The sequence below is a fragment of the Spermophilus citellus genome (genome assembly GCF_964194105.1).
Source record: "Spermophilus citellus genome assembly, chromosome: 7".
In the NCBI taxonomy this organism is placed as follows: Eukaryota; Metazoa; Chordata; class Mammalia; order Rodentia; family Sciuridae; genus Spermophilus; species Spermophilus citellus.
This window is the reverse complement of record NC_138188.1, coordinates 108,581,829-108,599,489: the sequence shown is the minus strand read 5'-3', so window position 1 is coordinate 108,599,489 and position 17,661 is coordinate 108,581,829. Positions and strand designations below refer to the sequence as shown.

Below are 17,661 nucleotides of genomic sequence, written 5' to 3'. Positions count from 1 at the left end.
AGGTGTAGAAGAACAGCCAGTCTCAGTGGAGAGGGCTGAAGAGGCTGACCAAATATCTTTTTAACAAAACTTGTTTCTAGAACAGGATACTGTGGGGGTGGGCAGCCCATCTGCCTGGGGGTATTTTCACCCACTCAGTCCTCATGGCTAAGGTGGACGCCAAGCACAGCCAACCCCCAGTCACAAGCAGTCCCCAGAGACTTCCAGATCCATGCTTTCTGTTTCCATGGATACTTGGATGCTGGGACAGAAGTTGGCTTGCCCAAGGTCATGACTGCACCTGGCAGGAGTGTCCATTTCGGAGTGGTGAAAGTGAGCATCCTTGCACAGTTGCTCTGGCCAGCCTCTCTCCTAAGTACTGTGTCTTCATCTCTCATGGTCCCCATTATTAAGGCCTGCTGTGGGCTAAACCCTGAATCCAGGTACGATTCTCAATCACACAGAAGGGGTCACCATCCACCCCCTACCACACTTCCCTAAAAAGGCTGTGAAAAGCCATAGTTCATGTGCCGGAACACTGCTTCTCAAATTTTAATATACATATGACCTACCTGGAGTGTTATGTTTTGGATCTGGAATTTCCCCCAAAGTCTCATGAGGTGGGGTTTTCAGGCAATGATTGGGTCAAAGGGCTCTGACATCATCAGCTGGATTAATCCATTTGATGGATTAATTTGCTGGGAGCTAAATGGACTACTGAGAGGTGGGATCTAGTTGGAAGGAGTAGGTTACTTGGGGCATTCTGTGAAACGGTTTATCTTCTCCCTGGCTCCCAGCACCCCCAGCTTCCTGGCTGCCATGAGCTGAGCAGTTTTCCTGTCATGCACTTCGGCCATGATGTCCTGCCCATGGCAATGGAACTGGCCATGGACAGACTCCTCTGAAACCATGAATCAAAATAAATCTTTCCTTTTCTTAGTTGTTCTTGTCAGGTATCTGGGTATAGCAATGAAAAGTTAACTAAAGTGAAGAAGACCTGGGTTCCAGCACTCTAACAGAATAAGTAGCATCTTTTCTTCTGGACCAGCTATTCTTGGGGAATCACTATGACTTTCCCCAGTTCTAAAAGGCCATCCTGGAGAGTGGCAGGAGTACATTAAGGGATCATGCACTTGGTGGATACATTTTGAATAAATCTTGAGCAAGAAAAGGAGTAAAATCTGTGTAACTTAGCCATGTTTTCTGAAAAGCAATAAAATTATATGATCTTGCAATAAATTTTTATCAGTACTGCTTATACTCACTTACAGACCAGTGATAAAAAATTGAGGGCTTGTGAAACATGAGAGAACAGAAGACTGCCTGGGAGTGGAGGAAAGGAGGAGAGTGTATGCTGAGGATGGGATGGGGAGCTATATACTTAAGAACAATTCCATGGATGTCTGGCTGCTTTTGGTTTACTTTTCTAAACCACCATTAAAAACAAACAAACAAAAAAACACCCAAACTAATTCTCACCATTAGTTGGCCTATTCTTTTTGCAGTACCAGGAGACCTGGGCTCTATTCCCATCTTTCCCAGAGCCTAACTGAGCAATCTTGGACAAGCTATTTTAGCTCTCATGGCTTTGCTTTCATTTTCTTTAAAATGGGGGTAAAATTTCTATTCTTGGTAGAAATAAATGAATGAGAGTGTGGGAGTGGTCCTTGGAGGCAAATGGTATCCTTGTTTCCATCATCTCTCCTGCCAGAAGAATGGGGGGCTGCCTACCTGAAGCCTGGACTTCCATGATATATTGGTGCAGATCTTGGCCCTGCTGAATGACTTCAAAGGTCATATTGTTCATGGCTAGCTTTCTTTCTGTGTGGCGCTGTAGCCGCTGCTCTGCTAGGGTCAGATCTTCCGTGTTGAAGTCATTCATCTGCCGGAGCAAGTCCTCATTCCAGGCATCCAGCTCTGCTGTAACCTGTGAGGAACCACCAAGATCAGTACAGGCTTGCCAGATCCTTGAGAGGCTACTAAGCTAAAGCTCACCAATCCCAAGCCTTACTATCTAACGCAATCCTCAGATAGTCTTTGCTTCCCATCTCTTTGATCATGATCTCTTTGATCTAAGCAACACTGCCATGCATCTGTGTGCACATGCCTTCCAGTGTTCTCTGTGTGTTTCAATGTTTATCGCAACAGCAAAGGAATAGCAGGAAAACACTTATGTTCTAATATATGGTTTATAAAGCTTTTGCATATTCATCTCATTTGATTGCCACAATGAAACAATGAGACAAGGCAGCATGGAGATTTCCAAGTCTATCTTACAGAAGAAGCAGCTGACCCTTGCTCAGACAGACATAGTGATTGTCACAGGTTTCCCTTGCTAGCAAGGGGCAAAGCTTATGAAGTAGCTTAGTTCTTCTCCTGACTGCAAAGAGGTTTTGTCCACCATCCACAACAACTGTTGCTATAAAAATATTTCATAATTGAAGAGGTCCTCAGAAACTAAGTAGTGAGTATTTTTAAGTAATATAAACTGAGGTCTAGAGAAATCTGACAAATGTGTCAAGGCTACAACATTATTTTAAAAACTCTACATGTCCAACTCCAGGTCCGGATCTGGTTCCTGTGTTCCATTGTGCAGGATTCTCTCCCTCAATCATAAAGAATAATATCCAGAAATAAACAACCAAAATAAATAAAAAAATTGTCCAAATCACGGTTCGGAATCCATTCCTTGCCCATTAACCGTAGGAAATCAGAATAAAACTAAGACAACAACCATGAAAGGAAGAGCCTGCCTCTTCTTTCAAATTTCTATGAAACTGACTCAATAAAGGGTCCTTTTGATGCAGGAAGATCCCAGAGGGGTCCTAAGGTCAGGAATTCATGAAGAGGAAAGTGTCAAAGGTCCTGGTGAGGGAAACAGAGAAAGGTGAAAGTATTTAAGTCAGGAAAGTGAGGCTCAGAGGTCTGGTATCTTAGGAATATGATCTAAACTGAATGTGAAATCTGCCCAGCATTCTATATCTGGTGTTTCTATATTCTTTCCTCCCTTCTCCTTAACCTCCTCCACTCTCATCGGCTGACTACATTAAATTGAAGGGCCAACTCTGTTATGCAGCCTGAAGAGTGAGAATTCCAAGGGGCTGAATTTCAACAGAAAGGGCTGACTCCTAAGGTCGCTTCCCCGGGGTCTATATACTCTTCACCCTCTCTGTGTCTGACTCTACTTCCCTATTTCTCCAAGTGCCAATAGCCAGAGCCTTCAGTGAGTTTAACTTGTATGCTTTCAATGTTTTCTGGAGTTTAAACTATTTTCTTTCTTGAACATTTTTTTTCTTAAGGAGTGTTCTTTTATTGGGGTGTCTTCTTCAATTTCTTTCTGGGATACAAGGGGCTTTTTTTTTTTTTTGTGGTACTGGGGATTGAACCCAGGGCCTCACACATGCTACATGCTAGGCAAATGCTCTACCAGTGAGCTATACATACCCTAGCCTTTTTTATTTTTCTAAGTTGCTGAGGCTGACCTCAAACTTAAGATCCTATTGTCTCAGCCTTATGAATAATTGGGATTATATAAGTGTGACAATGCATCTTTTTTTAAAGGAAAAAATCGGTTTCAAAACTGCAGCTTACCTTACTGCTAATGAGCAACCCTAACTTTCCAACCTTATCTCATGCTCTCTGTTAAGATCCATTCAAACCAGTTTACTGCTGATCCTGAGCATTAGATCAGCATCCACCAGCCTCCATTCCTGTTCAATAACCCTGTCTTTCCTCCCAGTCTCTTGAAGTCTTGACCACCCTTCAAAACAGACCCTCTGGCCTGAAGGTTTCACCACATCCTTAGACTCAGATGTTTTTCCTTTGGTTTATCTCGTAACGTGGGACATGGGTTAGTTTGCTCATACAGAGATAAGATTGTTAAAAGCAAAACCTACCCAATGGAATGAATTTGGAGATCTAACTCCATTTGGAGAGCATGTGCTCAGGCAAGAAGTAAGGACCTGTATCAAATGAATGAAAGATGAAATACAAGGTTCCCAGAGGGCACTCAGTTTTCAGTTAACCTATTTTGCTTTCTCCTTCTGCTCTATTAGCTCCATCTCAGCTCTGGCCTTCTCAGTTCCTCCCTTGGCTCTAGTGGCCTCTGTCTTATTCACTCTCCTGAATTAATTGGAAAGTTAGGATCTGATGACCTCTTGAAGACATAGTTTGAACAATATTTTTAATCTAACAGTTGTCTACTCTAGAGACACAGTAATAAGGGAAATCAGATGAGGAGCTAAAAAAAAAAATTAGGGTAACAGGCAGTGGGAAATGACAAGTCTCACTTTAAAAAGATTGGACACACCAAATTTAGTATTCTGCTGCCAAAAATTGATCCATGGGAGTTGGTTTAGCAGTCACCTTGGGCTCTGTTCTCAGGGAGTCCTCTCCACTGGCTCCTCCTATTATCTGAGTCCTCCCCCATATTTATGTGTACAGAAAACTTTAGCCTCTCTTCCTCAAGTGTTTTAATCTGTACCTGCCTGAACCAGAACTCACCTTCCCCCTTTCTTCCACTTCCTGTGGTCTGCTCTCATCGACTTAGTTCTTTACTATCACCTGCAAAGTTGGAAATCTCATCATGTAGTTTTTTTTTTTTTTGATAATTTTTAGATGCTGATGATGATCATGATGAAGATGACAAAATGATTGAAGAAGTCATTTTTCTCTAAATTGTGCATTTATTATGGGATGAATAGTGGGTTAACCCATTTAACTGACTTTATTTTAATCCCCAGAGCAGCTCTAGAAGGAGATGGAAGTACACAGCAGCCAGGTAGCTTTCCTCATGGTCTCAGAGCTGCTGGTGGCAGAGCTGAGCATCAGCTACTAGTCCAATGCTCCTAACCATGGTGTGACATTAATAAGGCTTCCGTAAGAATTGATTTCCAGGGGACAGCCTTCTTTTTTATGCTCACATCAGAGAAGTAACAGTTTTACTCTTCATGTTTTCTTTTCTTTAAAAAGACCCATGATAACTCAATTTTCTTCACTTCATATGCACCTTTTAAACATATGCTCTTTGAACAGATCAATAAATCAACTATATGCCTGAGCCCTTATATAAATTCCAGGCAGGCATAATTTATACTTGCAAGGAAACACACTGTCTTCCATCAATGGGGTATTTTTGTTTAAGGGTTTGGTAAATTTTTAAATCGATTCTACCAAACTGCTTAGTATAAGGTAAGCAATCTTACCTATCTCAAATTCTCTGGTTCCCCAAGGGCCTTTGTCATGAATTCGAGACACATCTGCAATTGGAATTGGGTTGTGAACAGAGGGATTAAAGCTGAAGTAGAGAAGTATGTACTACTCCCTGCATGAGCAGATTCTCTGGATGGCAAGAGAAACCACCTGCTCTATACCCAGGACTCTCCTGATACGACTCAGCAATGAATTAGGAGATGAACAATGGGACACATAAGATGTTTAGTTGCTTAAAATCCAGAAGCAGGTACATATGCTCATAAATACACACATATGTATATATTTACTTATATATAAAATACATTTGCTATTATCAAACTCATGTGTATGTAAATGTATATGAAATGAAAATGTATTGTGAATAACAATAGTAACAACACTGACACAGTACTGAGTGCTGCTTAAATGCCAGGGGCTTTGCCAGAAACATTACATGTGTTAATTCATTAAATCCTTACAACAACCCTATGGACTAGAAAATATTGTCATCCTAATTTTTCAGACAAGGAAACAAAGAGTTTAAGTAGCTTGCCTGTAGTTATAAAATGAGTAATGTTAGTGAAACAGTTTTAAGAGCAACACTACATGTTTTGCATTTATTAAGGTCCAATTCTCTTTCCAATAACATTGAAGAGGAAAGATCTGTGGCATTTCATTGTGAGGGGATTCTACTGAAATGCCTGGGTTGCTGATTACAAAATGAGTATTTTTCTGTTTTATGCCATTATTTTCATTAAGATAAGGAAAATGTAAGCTAAATATTCTCTACTGGCTTATAAGTTCTGGCTGATAGGGCAAGACATGTTGTAGCTGAAGAGACTGTCTCACTGATTGGAAAGAGCTTCTTTACCCATAATGGGTCTGTGTGTTGATACAAATCACCAGTGTGAAACTGAAATTAACTAAACTGCCATAGTCGTTTACTCTACATGACCAGTGTAATGTTAGATTCTTTTGTGTTAAGCCATTTATCAAATGATGAGGTACTAGAGTTTTAAAAACAGATTATTTTAAAGGTATCATAGCATTTCTCTCTGGTCCAGAAACATATCTAATCTGTCTGAAGAATTAAAAGTTTCATCGAAATAGCTTAATACCTTTGGAGATATTGCAATAATTTTCTGTAAAAGAAAAGGGACTTGGCAGAAAAGAAATCCTTTCCATCTTGGCAAAATAATATAAGAACACATTATAAAATGTTGTAATTGATGGGTTCCAATGTTCCTGTACCAGTTGGATCACTTGGACAACTGGACAATTTTAATGGCCACGTGCATGTTCTTTTCTTCCTCACCATTTGAGGTCTTTGACAGAGTCATAATTTGTTGATTAAAAGGGTTGAAGGGATAGGGCTGGGATTGTGGCTCAGAGGTAGAACGCTTGCCAGCATGTGTGAGGCACTGGGTTCAATCCTCAGCACTGCATAAAAATAAAATAAAGACAATGTGTCAACCTATAACTACAAGGGTTGAAGGGGGTGCTGGAGTTGGGGCTCAGTGGTAGAGCGCTTGCCTATCACATGTGAGGCACTGGGTTCAATCCTCAGCACCACATAAAATAAATAAAATAAAGTTATATATGTGTGTGTGTATATATATAGTTATATATGTATATTTATGTTTATATATGTACATATATATGAATTGAAGGGGATCCTGAGAAAGATTTTATTTATCTATTTGCTTTTTATAAATTTTATCAATTTTGAGACTATTTGGCTTTCAAAAGATCTCCAATCTGTTGAAGAGTTCCTCCATCACAGAGTGATCACTTATTCTAGTACCTCACCTTACTTGAGTGTCAGAACGTTCTTTTCTCCCCTAAGCTGTAGCTTACACCTGCTCCCGTCCACTGCATCCTTCCCAGGAAGGAAAAGCATACCTCAACAGACCTCAACAATACTTCAGGTCCACTGTTCCAGACTCTGCCCCAAAGTCACCATCAGGGATCTCTGATAATTTACTGAAAATTGATGATGTCAGAATACTCAGGTTGTGTGAACAACCTTGAGTTTTGTTAAAAAAAAAAAAAAAAAAGGAGAGTGAAGGAGACCTCCCAAAAATTCTGAAATCAGTTTCACAAAATATTTAGAAGAAACTATTAAATAAATACTTTGTGAGGGATGTGATTTACCTCATTGTATTTAGGCTGCATCTCCTTCCCAAAGATCTGAGATACGTTTAGAAAATGCTACAGTGATCACTAAAAAGAACTGGTAAAGATCTCAAAAAGATGTTTCTTTCTTGATATGTTATTATGTTGGTGGGCTTGGGAAAAGCTCTGTAGAGTCTCATATTGTGTCTATGGAAGAAAAGGTGAGGACACTGGATGAGCTGATGGGACCCACAGCTGACAGTGGCTATGCAGGATAATGGTTATGTCACTCGGAGAGAATCTCCAGTGAAGCATCACAGGGTCCTGCTGACTTAGCCAACATTTCAAACAGCCTTAGCCTTGATTATTATTTATTGAAAATAAACTAAATTTTAATCTATTTTCATAGGCTAAAGAACTGTAGAGGGGAAAAAAAGGTAAAATTTGAGGGGGGGGGAAATAAAAAACTATTATTAAAATAAAAAAAAAGCAGCCAGTGTATTGGAAGCACTTACCTTGACAAAACAACCAGCATAAGGTCACACAAGATAGGACATGAAGGCACTAAAAAGGCACCTCTCACCTGGGTGCATCGGGAGAGGCACATTCCTGAGTGGCACATACAAGGGTACACAGCTGCACATGGCTAATGAGAATTCCCTCGGCAGGGGGCAATGAGAGAATCTAGAGACTGGCCACTATCCAGAAAGAAGTGAATGAACTGGCAACATGTACCACAGAGAGGGCCGATAGTCACTGAACTCTAAGAGCTGGAGCGGACTACAGAAGTAACTCATACATCTTATGATTTTTCAGTTAAAGGTAAAGAGACCTATGATAAACATTTAAAAATATTTCTGAGATTTCCTAATAAAATAGAGAACAGATTTATTCTGTTTTTTTGTTGTTTGTTTTTCCCCAGAGAAAGAGCAAGGTCCAAAGCGTAAAAATGGTGAAGATTTGGCTCAGCACATAATGAAATTCTGTTTCTTCCCTCCTCTTCCCAGTCCCTGCTTCTGAGCTCCGGAGATATTCTGGTAGAGGAAGGTGACAACTTCTGCCTGTTCTCCAGGTGTGATTGAGAAACCTTCATGGGCAACCTTACCAGGCCAAGCATCTCCTGTTCAGTGTTCCTATCAAATTGGGAGCCTTCCTCTAGTAGAATCATCACACTGACTGATGGTTTTGTTTCTATGCTTCTCAACAACTAGTCCACTAATGGTGCAACATAAACTTAATGTGCAGCTTAGTTACTGTTAGAGCAGGTGCTCACTAAATGTTTAGTGTGTTGAATTTTTATACAGACAAAAGACTGACTGAATGAGCCCATTCTAATATAAAATGCTAAGGGCCCTTGCACACAATCAACTAAAGAGTAGAGCCCACCAGTTATAATCAGCTTTCTCTTCTTTAAGCAGAAGTCTCCTCTTTGAGTGCCATTTCTCCCCAGGTTCTGCCTGGCCCCAACTCATTCTAATGTGAACCTCATAATTTAGAGTTGGTTGTTATAATTCTTACTCAGATTAATTACACAGATAAACTTTTAGGAGCACTGAGCAAACTTTGTAATAATAGAGTGAGAATTTTTTTTTTTTTAAAAGACCATATACATGACCCATATTTTCTTAAAGTTCCTTATTTAGAGTATCTTTCTTGGTATCATTCTGAGGACTTTCCAACACGGGTTTGTCCCTCTCAGGGGTACAAGATTATCCATTGATAACAGGGAGAAGAATTCTTTCTATATACACATACACCTATTTCTGTGCATATATATTATTTACATACATGTTTTATCAGACCAATGAAAAATATATGAAGTCTCCTTAGACTTTCAGTAGTAGATTGGAACCACAGGGCAGATGGTTTGTGCTGTGCATAGGAGGTGAGGGTGACTTAGGGAGGGCAGAGGCCTTGATCCAGAGGGGCTGACTGTGGTTCATATGTTCACTGATGTCAGCATATTCCAAATTTTTGCTCTCTTCATATTTCCCATTAAATGGATTTATTTATTATCCAGTTTAAACTAAACTAACCTTTACAAAAAGACACATGACTTGACAAATTTCCTGCAAAGAAACTGCAGTTTGAAGATACTACTAATCAAGAAAGCAAAAGAGAACTTTGAACTCTCTGTCAGTCACATTATGGAGTAAGGAAATAATGACAATCTAATTAGATCTGTCATGAAGCCAGGTAAAGACATAATTGGAAATTATCAGAAGACTATTTGAAAATCTGCAATCACAACTCCTAATTAAAAAGCTAAACTTCACCCAAAGGGCATATTGAGTTTTGAGATTATTAGCCAGTGATAGAATAGTTACATAATTTATAAACTAATAAATATGCATAGGTAGGAGGTTGCAAGTTCAAAAATATTTTACTGACAGGCACACACTCAAAAAAAAAGTTTGGAGACCACTAGTTATTCTTGATTCTAACATTTTTTATTTCTTTCTTATCATTCTAATTGTAGAAAATTTGGAAATGCAAAAAAGCATCAAAAATAAAAAAATCACTAGAAAATAATATTAGCATTAGATATACTGTCTCCTCTATCATAACTAGTTCATATAAAATATCTTCATTGAGGGAGGCAGAACCTATAGAAAAAATATTTATGGGACATCATGTTTTACTCTGGGTTACTTTGTCTGGTATCCATGAAGTTCAAGAAGGTATGTCAGGAATGTAGCTACACTCTTGGTTTTGAACATCTGCTTAACAAATATGGGACAAGTTTTGCTTTATGTGGGCGTGTCTATGATCTCACCCCAGGTTATGATGCAGAAGCCATATATATTATTATTGAGTGAAAGGAGATTGGTGCAGCAACTCATGTGCTATCTTAATTTTTAAATTAACTGGCTCATCTCAGCCATTGGTGATATGATTGAGTATCCCACTTAGAGTCTCCAGATGTCAGGATATCAGGAGTGCTCTGTTTTTCAGTAATCCGAAGGAATTTGGAGTATGCCCATCAAATGCCTTCCCTTAGAAACAGAACCACAGCTGTAGGTCTTTCAAACATGAATGCTGTCCTGGTTTATGTTAGCACTGACGTGGCTCTTATTGCAGAAACCACCCTCGGTTTCACACTCTGAAGCTTCTCTAGGAGTTTGCTCTTCATCCCCACAGTGAAGCATAGCTGGTATTTGAAATAATCTCATCACCCTCAAAAATAACTTCTGACAATCTGAGTGGAAGCAGTTTTTCCATAAGTCTGGCAGGATTTCCATTTCTAGATGCAACATTTACCCCAAGCTTTGGGTCTCTTTGGGTCTCCTCCCTGATGGGGAATAAGACCCCTTCAAAACTTGGGATGTCACAGCCTCCATCAGAAGATGCACAATCTAATCACTATTTTTATTTCTCTCATTTTATCAGGCACTTGCACTACTTCCCAACATTTGTTCCACTGCATACTAAGTTGTTCAAGTTGCTGTCCAGTACTTTGGGTGAGAAGTAGAATTTTTATATATAGAAAGGTTGAAGAATGCAAATCTTACAATTTGAATATCAAGCTCCTCGCTAGCAACATTCAACTAAGATCTAACTTTAAGTATTTAATTTACACTCATTTTTAACAAATATTTTCTGCATATGCTTTGTATTATATTTCAGGAGGGAAATTGGATTTGACTAGAATTACTGTAGGCAAATACATTCTATTTTGTCCTTAATTTATGTCAAGGGTGTAGTCCATGTTGAAGTGAAGCTAACTGACCCTTTCTGAAACTAAAACCATATTTGGTGTATATGAGAATTGGTTTTCTTTCCTACAATACCAGTCAGGAATAAAGAGAAGATACTGTGTGTGTGTGTGTGTGTGTGTGTGTGTGTGTGTGTGTGTGTATTTTATACCCTTCCTACCCCAGAACTCTATTGGCCCATCTTAGTTACTACTTCAAAGCAGAAAATAATAAAAAGTGGATGAATTGGCACCAAAAATGTGACATAAATATACTAACATATGATTACAACCTTCCAAAAGTGAACTGAGAATCTATGAAACGAACTAACAAATGGCTTTAAGCCAGACTTACTTTCTTAATACATAGAGATCACACTGAGGCTTGAGGTCTTCCTTCCTGCCACTCTGACTTCTTGGCAGCAGTGTGACTTCATCTAATGCCTGGTCTATGTTCATCAGCTGAAGAGGCTGTCAAATTTTAACACCTACCCACTTGTGAAGCTATGGAATTCAATGACGAATTCAAGAACCCAAAGCTGACTCCATGATGTTTCAGGAAGCAAAATACAAAATAAGAGTCCAATGATCAGAAGCAAAAACTTCCTAATGAAGTAATCCACAGACAAAAAATAAAACAGAGATTCTGCTCGGCAGAGGGGATGAGAAGGACTGAAAGAAATATATCACATGGAACATGAATTTCTTCACTTCCAAAAAGGCATCTTGATACATAATTCCCTCAAATTCCCTAGGCTACTACCCTGTGGATGGCAGTGACCTTGTCCAGGAAGCACTGTCCTTGGCCGGCCTCTTTATACTCCCTCTTCCACCTACCTCAATGGTATATTGCTCAAAGATGCGCAGCTGCAGGAAGATGTCCAGTTTTATTTTCCGCTCATGGAATAGCTCCTCCATCTGCACCTGGGCATCATCCAGCTGCTGCAGGACAGACTCAATGTGGCTGATGGAGCTACTGTGGGGCGTCTTATTGTTGGACACAGCCGAGTCCCTGTGGCAGAGTAGGGGAAAAATGGAGAGAGAGATTTTGCATGTTAAAAGAGACAGAGGAGGAGGAGGAGGATTCCTCTGAGCAAGGTAGATATGAATCTGGTGAGTCATTCAAACAACAGATATTTATCAAATTCCTACTGTGAGCCTGACACTATCTGCTTAGGAGGGGAGATACATCATCATCATTTGGGTTCACAACTCTATTTCAAAGACTAGCTCTTGGAATTGTGAAAGGGAGCAAATGAAATAAAGTATGGGAAAGGGCGCTGCAGAGCATAAAATGTTAGAGAAATGGAATGGTTCCATACATATGTGTAGTCTACAATATATAGCTTTAATACACACATGCACATGCATATATATATATATATATATATATACATACATACATATATATATATTACATAAGAACAGACAAAGACATGAAAAACAAAAACAAAAACCTTCCTATCTTTACCTCACAGGATTGTTAAAATAAGATGACATCATGGCTGCCAAAATTATTCACCCACTTTACAATGCTATGCTGAAGTTGTGGGCTGGTGTTCTTAGACAGGCTTCAAGCTATAGTTAAGAAAACATGGGATCTGGCATCTGCAAACCTGGATTAGGCTCCCACTCTGACATATATGGGCTTGTGGCCCTAGGAAATCCCTCCTTGAACTGCAGCTGCCTTACTTATAAAGCAGACTTAATAACCATTGCCCTACTCACTTCATAGTTTGCTGCTAAACAAGACATTGCATGAGACTGTGACCAGGAACATGATGTATGCATTAATCCTGAAAGGACCCAGTGAAGTGTCAAGGCTAGGTTACAGGGCCTGGGATAACCAACAAAGGTCTTGGGGAGGATAAGTTTTGATTTGGGGTGTAAAGGAGCAGATGCCCACAGGTGTGTGAGAGGGGTATGCACTCTTAGCAGTCTGTACAGAAGAGGTAGGGAGAAAGGAGCCAAAAGATAGAGAGACCAACTTGCTCTTAGGAATGAGGTGGTAGTGATCCCTCCAAAGAGGTAATCATCAGAGAACAACTATGGAGTTTAAGAAGCTTAGATTCTATAGGGTCCTGAGTTAGCTAGGGTCCTAAAACTTGAAGTAGAGTGCTACATTCACTATCTTGTGACACATTGGTTTCTTAAACAGCTGAAGAAGTCAGAGGGCAAGTGTAATTCATTAGCTTTGACTCCTGTTATTAGCAGGTATTCTGGAAGCTAGGTCCTTTTAGTCTACACTCATCTGAGAAGAAATGGCATCTATCTGTTCCTGAAGACAGATTTTGTAAAGCACCTTTCCTTCTATCATTTAGAGACCTTCCAAATCCTACCTCCTTTTCTTGGCCTATTTGTGCATGAAATAGCACAGTTCCTACCCCACTATTATACAGATACCCCCAATCATAAGAAGAACACAAGAGAAGTAGCGATACTGTTCATCATATACTTGTTGAGGGCTTGGCTGCTGGGATGATCTGACTGTTCTCTCTCACTGATCCTCTCAGCCTTTCTCCATCACTCAGCTTCCAGAAGAAGAGAACGATGTCTACAATGTTATACTACACCTATGTCAGTGTCATACTCACTAGGAATCTTGGTTATGATGTGAAACCACCTTAGGCACTCAGTGAAGGTCATCAGAAGGACAGTGGAGACCCAGAAAAGACCTGTCTCGGGTGTGTGTGAGGCATTCTGCCAATGTCCACCAAGCCCCATTTACTTCTTCTTCTTTGACTGGTTTTGAGGTTAGGAGTGGAGCCCAGGCTAGAGTTAGGCCAGTGGAGGAGTGAATGTCACTGGTGCCTTTGGCCACACACCTATGGTGTTCTAACTCAATGGAACTTAAAACTTACAGAATAGGCATCACTCACATTGCTGCTTTCACCATCACCGACCGCCTTGGCCCTTAGGCACTGTGCAAGGTTGGCAGTTGTGAAGAGCATGTGGTGTCTCCACAAGCACATGCCCACAGAGAGTGGGATGTATGTGAAGAAATAACACAAAGCCATCACAAAATTTTAGAGCTGACAGAGCTCCTAGAGTGAACCCCTTAATTACACAGACAAAGCAGCTGAGGCCCTGAGAGGTTAAGTGACTGCTTACTATTTGGAATTTTCATTAAAAGCAAATGACAGTGGAGTTTCCTGGGTAGGCAGACAAAACTGTCATGCATTATATATTCATGAAGATGAATTGGGGGAAGAAGGGGAAGAGGCTGTCTTGTTAGTATGTAATAGAAGGATTCAGAACATCTCATGTGCATGTTTAGAATAGAAATTATTAATTTTCAACAGAAAAACATGCCAGGGCCTTCTAAAGGTAATTGCTCATTGTTTATTTAATTGGACAACTGGTATGGGGGGAAAAGCCCTCTCCAACTGAAGTAATTCCCTCAGGCACCGAGGCTGGTCTGGGACTTGTTGATGAGATTATTTCTGTCTGTAGCTGGCAAAGGTCCCAGAACTCAGTGATTTTGGGATAGGAACAAGTCCCCAAGGGCAGGCATCATTAGCACCATCAAATCCTATTTACACAGCACCTGGGCAAGGGGCTGTTAGCTAAGGGCTTGCCCAAGGCCTTGAGACACTTTATCTGAGGAGTCAATGCCCTTGACAGGAGCAGGAACTAGATAATGATGCCAATAAAAAAGAGGCAACAGGGTTGGGGTTGCAGCTCAGTGGTAGCGCACTCATCTAGCATGTGTGAGGTGCTAGGTTTGATCCTCAGCACCATATAAAAATAAATGAATAAAATAAAGTTATTGTGTCCATCTACAACTAAAAAAGTATTTTTTTAAAAGAGGCAACAGTGTGGGCAATTCTAAACAAACATACGACTTTTGATAGGATTTCCCTTCTTGATTGTGTATGTTTAAGTTGACAAAGGAGTTTTATTTCCTAGGTAGCAGGGGATAGTGGAAGGGTCACAAGTGGTAACAACAAGCTAAGTAGGCCATCACCACACATTCTCTACATCCTCAGGGAGCCAAAGCCAAATGACAGCAAATGTGACCAATAGGTCCAGGAGTTCAGAATTCAGCCCAAGATCAGATGCCAAATAACATTGTATTCCACATGTCCATTTCTCCACATGGTCAAATACATCAGAATTCTTAATGAAGATATTCATTTATGTTGAATTTTTGTTGTATTTATGTTCCTTATCAATTGCCAAATACCATCTTGAGGGATCAATAATACTTTAAAACATTAGAGCTTTTCCATTTACTGTTTCAGTAAGAACTCGAGTTGGGTGTGGTGCAGGCATTTTTATAACTTACACATGAAGAAACTGAAACTCACACAAGACCACAAAGTGGACTGCGGTTGAGTCAAGACTGGGACATGACTTATCTCGCGTCTAGCCCGAGGCATTTCCCACTGGAAAGCATTGCCCATGCTGACCTGGCCTCGGTGGGCTCCCCCAGGGAGGGAGGCGCTGACCTGAGCTGCTGGATAAGGTCTTCGCCTTCCTTGATGACATTTAGAGTGGCATCCAGGGTGGCGGTCTGCTGCTGCTGGAACTGCTTGATCAGTTCCTGGACCGCATCCACAGAGTCCGCACAGACATCTTCCAGCATCTCCTTTTGCAGGTCTTCCATCCATGTCCACAACTGTGGGAGAGACAGCAGACTCCACTCAGGACAGATGGGAGAGGTCAGGCCCATCCGAGGACAAGTAATCAGGACTGGAATCACCCCACCTACCCTCAGCCAGTGTGTGCAAAGTCTGACTGCCCTCATCAGCACACCTATGGGTGCTTGTGCATGCTGTGGGTTGGTTTATGATTCCTTACTTATGTTCATTACCCATCTTTGCCAAGTTTACTCCACTGGTGCTGGCACTCCTTAAGGAAAGGAACCACCCTGAGATTCATGGAAACATGCAGGTCTCTCAAAGCAACGAGATCCCTTATCTTTTAGAGATTCAGAAAAACAGAAGACTCAAATGGACAAATATTATTTTATCTTTCAGAAAGGAGAAAAGCAAGGGTTCTGAATACTTCTTCCATGCAACTAGACATTAATCCATAGAAATCATGCAAAAAAGAAGGTGGTGCTCAATAAGAATCAAAACAAGATTAATGTAGCATCATCTGTGCTAAACTACTGTGTTCTTTTCAAGATTTCTATGGTTGCTTAGAAAGCTGAATGCCATACAGTTTATCTTAATTTTAATAAAAGTATAAGATACTTCCACACGATATTCAAGAAGATGAAATGCAACCAGGATATTACTGATCAGAAGAGTTTAAAAGAGCTAAAGTCTTAGTGTTTTGAACAGAATGAGCACTGGATGTGATGAAGGGTTGAGCTGAATTACCGAAAACTCATTTATTGATAGCTTTTCCACATACTGAAAATAGGTCTCCAGTGGCTTTTAACAGGGATCCATTTTGACTATTATGTTGACTATTTCCATATACAAGGGAGTGGAAGATGAGCATAGCATCTACTTTGAAACCAAGAGTTTTTACCTGGCTTGCAAGAAAGATAAACTCAGGGCCCTTCCCGCGTAAAAGCCAGTGGATAAAAAATTGGTAGAAAGTCAGAAGGTGTGAAAAATGGCAGATATGGCTTTGACACCAAGACATCCAAAGTTCAGAGAGTTTAGCGGCAGTTTGTAGATAATTGTGATACCAAGTTAAGGTACTACTTAAAACCTGGAAAGCTTCAAAAGAGAGAGAGAGAGAGACTAGAAATCCCATGAGACCATGTGCACACAGTCACTGGCAGGTAGGAGCAAACTTAAATTACAAGCTCATAATTTTGAATAAGCACCTCTTAGACTTAGTACAACACCATAATGTAGTCAGAAATAAACACTCGTATTGCTAAACCATGGGTAAGGGATGATATTTCATTCCTTAAACTGTAATTTTCCTACTATCTGAATGTCTACAGGTCTCCTCTACATGGGCCCTGATAAGCATACCTAGATTGCTTTGTAAAAAAGTACAGATAACAAAGAAAATATCATTACTCATTTGCTTATTATCAGATAACCAATGATGAGATCTAACAAAAAAGTTTTTACATCAAGCTTTTCTATAAGCCAGTGACTGCCAGAACATATTAGGTAAAATCAGGGCAGTAGTGACCTTTATGTGTTTTTTTCCTTTCTGTCATCTATTTTATTTTTCTCTCCTTGAGGAACCCTCTTTACCCTCCATTTATCTAGGGTATAACGTGTTAGAACTGTACCTCCTCCATCCATCTGCCTCTCCCCAGAAAGAATCCCATAGTCCAGTCATTTCCAGACCCTGTTTTTTGATCAAAATGGATATGTACTGTGACCCATTTTTTCAGGGTCCTTCTCCCTACTTGGCAAGTAGATGTGGTTCATGCTTTGTGTATTATTTCTCTCAGAACACATGTAGTTGTGGCCCAAAGAACTACATGCAAAAGAATGAGTCTAATTTGGAGTTAAGGGAGCCTTTAGTGATCTCTCTTTTTTTTAAATAAATTTTTAAAAATAAATGACAGCAAAAAGCATTACAATTCATATTACACATATACAGCACAATTTTTCATATCTCTGGTTGTATATAAAGTATGTTGATACCAATTCATGTCTTCAGGTTAGGCCTAATGGTGAAACCAGTGAGGTCCTGAAGGGCCAGTCCACACCCCCCATGCTATCCTGCATAGCTGGGCAGCCAAAGAAAAGGGA

The 17,661-nt window shown here is 40.1% G+C and overlaps 1 protein-coding gene across 6 annotated transcripts in view; it reads right to left on the bottom strand.

Annotated features, from left to right (window-relative positions):
- The window catches only part of KALRN (kalirin RhoGEF kinase), a 662,170-nt gene that overhangs the window by 285,663 nt on the left and 358,846 nt on the right, over positions 1-17,661 (bottom strand). For all 6 annotated transcript variants that reach the window (XM_081301760.1, XM_081301761.1, XM_081301757.1 and 3 more), the window contains exons 12-14: positions 15,394-15,602; positions 11,819-11,993; positions 1,711-1,906 (exon numbers count right to left, since the gene is read on the bottom strand). In XM_081301760.1, coding sequence (XP_081157886.1) covers positions 1,711-1,906; positions 11,819-11,993; positions 15,394-15,602 — 580 coding nt within the window. The remainder of the gene's footprint in view (positions 1-1,710; positions 1,907-11,818; positions 11,994-15,393; positions 15,603-17,661) is intronic.